Genomic DNA, 5768 nt, shown 5'->3' with positions numbered 1-5768 from the left:
CAATTGAAATTCAGTTTGATAACATTCATTTAGTTAAATGGACAAATACGTCTAATACTGAGGCATTCTGGCTGGAAGTCTTGGAATATAAAGATGCTACTGGAGGAAATCCTTTTAGAGATGTTTCAAATTTTGCCATTAATCTATTGACATTGCCAAACTTAAATGCAGAAGTTGAACGGTTGTTCAGTAGTATGGGTGTAATCAAATCAAAATTGAAAAATAAAATGCATCTTCCTATGCTTAGATCAATAAGCTTTTTGATATAATTAGTCTTTAGTATTTTTTGGTATTTTTTCTACTGAAATTTAGCATAAAATTGTGATTTTAAGTTGGCAACACTGCATGCATTGCTTTTTTATTTTTTAATGGGTAAATTCTAGACAAATAATTTCAAATTCCACCCTGAAGGGTGAAATCACAATGGAGTTGACCAGCTTCTCAGTAGCTTGATTACTTTAAGAACAACACACAGGAAAAGTTTTTAAAACATACTCAGAAGAGCATATGAGCTGAGGTAGGTGTTGCAGCTCTAAGCTGTGGAAAAGAGCTGAGACATGACAAAGCTAACCCAGAAGAACATTAAAACTGGAGAAAATTACAAAGAAAAAAATGATACAAAGGAATTCTATTCTCTTTATTTTCCTTTTCCCAACATTAAACTAAGAGAAGAAGCTATAAATGATAATAACATTATATTTAAGAAAGAAATAGGAGTGAAAGGAGAAAATGACTAGATTCCATAACATTTTACATGAATCACACTAAAAATGGTAGAATTACAGCCCAATGGATATGAGTTACATTAGTTACTGAATTGTTATAAACCATTCAAATGTGAGGTACTTTACATAACCTTAGTTTAATAGTTATTCCAGTCTTTAAAGTAGCAAATATATTTTTGCTAATCTTCTGCTAAATTAAAGATACTGATTGATAAGAAGTTATCAACAGAATTGACAATGTATATAAGTGAAATCACAAAATGTTTCATATTTAGCTGGTGATTCAACCCTGTTTGATTGCAGGACTGAGGTCAGCGAAATAACTGTGTTGCATACCCTCCTCAGAAGAAAGTCGTTGTGATGGATTACAAACTAACAGTCGCTGGAAAAGAAAAGGTAACAATTCAATCATTATTGTTATCAGTCTTGAATTTTTCAACTCTATACATACAAAATAAAATTTTTAAAATTCAAATATATTCCAAATAATAATTTATATTTCACAGCAAAAACATGCCTGGACCCAAAATAGAATAAAAAATGTTCCCTAAATATAGAGTAAATGCAAAAATAATTAATAATTTGAATATAAATTACTACAGACACTATTCATCATACACTTGTAGACTGAATATTTCAGCTTCAATTTATACATCAGGAATACTAGTGGACAGGCTATGTTTATTCTATAAAAAAAAGTTGTTTTTGCCCTAAATTTTAGTTCTATATATATTCTGTTTGACTTTTTTCTCTCATTTCTAACTGCCTCAGAAGTCAAAATTTATGATAATTTCTGCTCAGTTTGTATTTTTTATAAGTTTAATGTTCTATATGGAAAGAACTGGAGATAAAGAGCTAGTGTTTATCTCCAGTTCTCTCCATATAGAACATTACTCTATGATAGATTTTCTCAAGAGAAGGGAAATTGATACTGCAAATCAAAAAAAGTCACTAGTTAATTTCAAGGAGCTTCCTTTATCAATGGCATTGGCTTATATTGCTAGTTTACCTATTTAGAACTAGGTATATTCAGACATTGAAGACTGAATAATTTGGCCATGGGTGTAACATGATGTTAATGGTAAAGTATAAAAAGTCAACCAATTAGATGGCTGTCTGATACTTACTCTTTTACTTGTTTCAGTCATTTGACTGCGGCCATGCTGGAGCACTGCCTTTAGTCGAGCAAATCGACCCCAGGACTTATTCTATCGGTCACTTTTGCCGAACCGCTAAGTTATGGGGACGTAAACACACCAGCATCGGTTGTCAAGCGATGTTGGGGGGACAAACACAGACACACATACATATATATATATATATACGACGGGCTTCTTTCAGTTTCCGTCTACTAAATCCACTCACAAGGCTTTGGTCGGCTTGAGGCTATAGTAGAAGACACTTGCCCAAGGTGTCACGCAGTGGGACTGAACCCAGAACCATGTGGTTGGTAAGCAAGCTACTTACCACACAGCCACTCCTGCGCCTATGTGCGTTGTTCTTAATTAATTTGCTTTTACTACATTATATCATTATAAAATTAACGTAATGAAATTTCTGTTTCAATTTTCTCTTCATCATTTCTACTTTGGGAGAGTCATTATATCAATAATAATAACCACACACACTGGTTCAATATCACTTCTTTATTGTTAGTCAATCAATTAAATATTTAACCAACTAACTGATCAATTGTTTATCTAATGGGTTGGTTAAACAATCAATCAGTTGTTGTTTGTAAAAGTCCTTTCATCACTATTCATAAACTCATCAATGACATGCCCTCTCTCTTCAAGGTCTACTTTGAGTCTGTATTTTTAAAAATGTCATTAAAAAATGGTTCTTCATTCTCTGGGTCAATATTTCTTCATATTCTTTCACCATATGAAATAGATGTTCAACTTACTTTATTTCATAATTCCTGCTTTTATTTTTTCATCCCATTTTTTAGTCTTAATTCTCTTTTGTTTGTTCTAATTAGTTAATCCTAATTATCTTTAGCTTTAGCTGTACTTATGATTTCTTTTGTTTGCACTATTACTCTGTCCCAACCTACATTAGTTTACTGAACTTCAGTGTCACTCCCAACCTGTCAACTTTGTCTCTTCATTTCTCTCTCTCCTCACTCTCAATGGGATCTATCTCTATCTACATACATCTGTTTAATTGTCATCATTTCTTCTTTCTTTTCTTTCTTATTTCCACAATCAACTAATGGAGATCATCCTAAGAGAGGTTTGGCTTCTAAAGCCGCAGCCAAGAGTTTGTCTATTAGCTTTAGATATTTCAAATTGCATATGCCTAATACAATGTAGAGAGGACTCTAAACCCAGTATGACAACCTCTCTAGAGCTGGTACCATGATAAAACTAGTTGGCAGACCTAAATAATTGCTTGGTTTAACAATATCATTTGGCTCTTGGATGACCTTCGTTGATCCCATTCTGCTGCAAGCTTTTAAATCAGGACTCTTTTATGATATACTACTTCCAACTGTACCTCTCCTCCCTTTGCATAGCATCTATTCATTAGGGAGTTCAGATAGAAGTGGTTTTCCAGGGAAAGACTACTGCCAGATGTGTCAGGAATCCAATCTTTGAAAATTACTCTGAGAGGCTGCCTCAGCTTTTGGCAGTCCTACTTGCAGACACTGACTTCCAACTGAATTAATTACAGAGATTGTAGTAGCAGTTAGCAGCAACCCTTGATTCTTAGTTTCTTTCTCTTTTTTGCCTCTTCAATGTCAAAGGACCTACAAAGGTCATAGGTTCTATCCTTTTCCCTTCAGCTAAGCTATTAAAACAAAATACCTATTCTCTCTAGAATAACAACAGAAACATTTTCAAATTTTGATAATGATACATGGCTCTTTTTAATGGGAACAAAAATAAGAAGAGACTGTAATTTTAAGTGGGGAACTAGAGAAACTAAAATATTGTTAAAACTTTGTGATAAAAAAAAGACAGTTAACTACCTGAAGTAAGTCACGACCTTTAGAATTAAGTTTTGGAACCACTTGAGGCCATGTTGTGCTCACATGGTAAATTGGATAAGACTGAAATAGAAAGTAATTAAGACAAATAAGAACCAGAGGCAAATTATTTATATTACTTGCTAATACCTAATTTCCTACACAGCTTTATCTAACAATTTTCCTTTATTCTTTATTTGATACCTTTTTCTATAAGGAAAGCTGTATTCTCTTTCAAGGTAATAGTTTCAATCTTATTTAAACACTTAAAAGCAATTAAGCTACTTTCATTGTTTGTAGATAAATAAGGTTTATGCAAGAGAATAAGTTGCCAAAAAAAACTGAGGGATGGATCATAATGAGAGATGCTATAAGGAGTTAAAAATGCCTTTCAATACAAAATTAGAAGTAAAGGAGAAAAGCTGATTGATTTCATCATGAAAAGTTTTCAAAAGTTGCCACTAGCAAGAAAAATTTGTTGGCATTGCAAGCCGAGTCTTTCTGATGTTGAAAACTTTTTGGTCTGTATTTTTGGTATGAGGAGTTCTCATTGTCATACATCGATATGTTTAGACTAGTATCCTCATCAATGTTGAAATAGTCATAACATTTTGGCTAGAGTATCATCTGATCTTCATTGTCTGATGTATTCAGTAATGTACTAAGAATTTTGAGCAGAGCACTTTATTCACTTCACAAAGGTAGGTTATTCTCATTCTGTTGTCCATATCAAGGATATTCTCATATAAATTATTCATAAGCTTGTGATGCTGCTTATGTATTTCACTCAAAGCAGGGAATGTTCTCTCCCTTTTAGACTGACAGATCTAGGGATTCAACTGTTCACCAGAGTTATTACAACATATATTCACACGGCACTCAGATCTTATAGTCACTGAGCCACAGTCCTGCAGAAAAACTGGGTCATGGAAATTAGAAACTTTAAACCTATCTTTTTTATTTTTTGTTTTCAGCTAAAGATTCTTTTTCATTTAAAGGTTTTTGTATGGTATTTATCTTCATGCTAAGCCTATTGCAAAGAGTCCAACATATGTGCTGATTTGTTCAGTTGTCTTACTTCTCAGAGTTGTTTCTATCTTTTATTCCACAAGATTTGATGATTTCTCTTTTCCCGCCACTAATAATCAGCCATGCTTGGTTTCTCCATCTCCATATGAATTATAGCTTAACAATACTGTTTAGCTTTACATTGCAGGAGTGATTGGTGCTACCTTTATATTCCCTGTCACATTGGTATGCGATGAACTATATTCAGTTCTTGGTCTTGGTTTCTTTTGATGGAAGCTTTGTTTGGAGTGATGTCTGTGAAGGGTAGACCTACTTTTGGATATTGATCTGATGATGTACAAACTCCTGAAGATCTGAATTTTTTTCCTAACATTCCTCCAATGTAAGTTAGACACAGAATATCAGTTTTTTTTTTTTAACTAACATTCTCAACAGAGAAGAACCTGCTTAATTCTGATCATCTTTGGTTGGTAAGTGCTTCCTGGCACTATTTCAGAGTAGGTCATGGTTATAAACTAATTAAGATAACTGCTTGAAATTATACAGTTGTTTTGACCGCTTTGCTTCTAGAATGTCTGTTATACTCCTCTGATTTCTCTATAAATACTAGTGTTCATTTTTAAAATATCATTTAATTATCATGTTGGTTATTGAATAGATCATCATCAAGGTTTTACCTTACCTGTTTATACCGGTTTAGAATTTTACCTGAGGATGGTGGATTTATGCTCTTCCGCTATCTGGGCGACCAAGTTAGTAGTGGGGGTGGGTGCGCTGAAAGTGTAGCTGCTAGAATAAGAATAGCCTGGGCAAAGTTTAGAGAGCTCTTACCCCTGCTGGCGACAAAGGGACTCTCACTCAGAGTAAAAGGCAGACTGTATGACACATGCGTACGAACAACCATGCTACATGGCAGTGAAACATGGGCTGTAACTGCTGAGGACATACGTAAGCTCGCAAGGAATGAAGCCAGTATGCTCCGTTGGATGTGTAATGTCAATGTGAATACCCGTCAGAGTGTAAGTATCTTGAGAGAAAAGCTG

The 5768-nt window shown here is 34.0% G+C and overlaps 1 protein-coding gene across 2 annotated transcripts in view; it reads right to left on the bottom strand.

Annotated features, from left to right (window-relative positions):
* Positions 1 to 616: 616 nt before the first annotated feature.
* The window catches only part of LOC106880362 (cyclin-dependent kinase 5), an 81177-nt gene continuing 76025 nt past the window's right edge, over positions 617 to 5768 (bottom strand). For both annotated transcript variants that reach the window (XM_014930247.2, XM_014930248.2), the window contains exons 10-11: positions 3700 to 3780; positions 617 to 1107 (exon numbers count right to left, since the gene is read on the bottom strand). In XM_014930247.2, coding sequence (XP_014785733.1) covers positions 1009 to 1107; positions 3700 to 3780 — 180 coding nt within the window. In that variant the 3' untranslated portion in view covers positions 617 to 1008. The remainder of the gene's footprint in view (positions 1108 to 3699; positions 3781 to 5768) is intronic.

The sequence above is a fragment of the Octopus bimaculoides genome, chromosome 9 (assembly GCF_001194135.2).
Source record: "Octopus bimaculoides isolate UCB-OBI-ISO-001 chromosome 9, ASM119413v2, whole genome shotgun sequence".
NCBI classification, from domain to species: Eukaryota; Metazoa; Mollusca; class Cephalopoda; order Octopoda; family Octopodidae; genus Octopus; species Octopus bimaculoides.
This window is presented reverse-complemented; position numbering and strand designations above follow the sequence as displayed.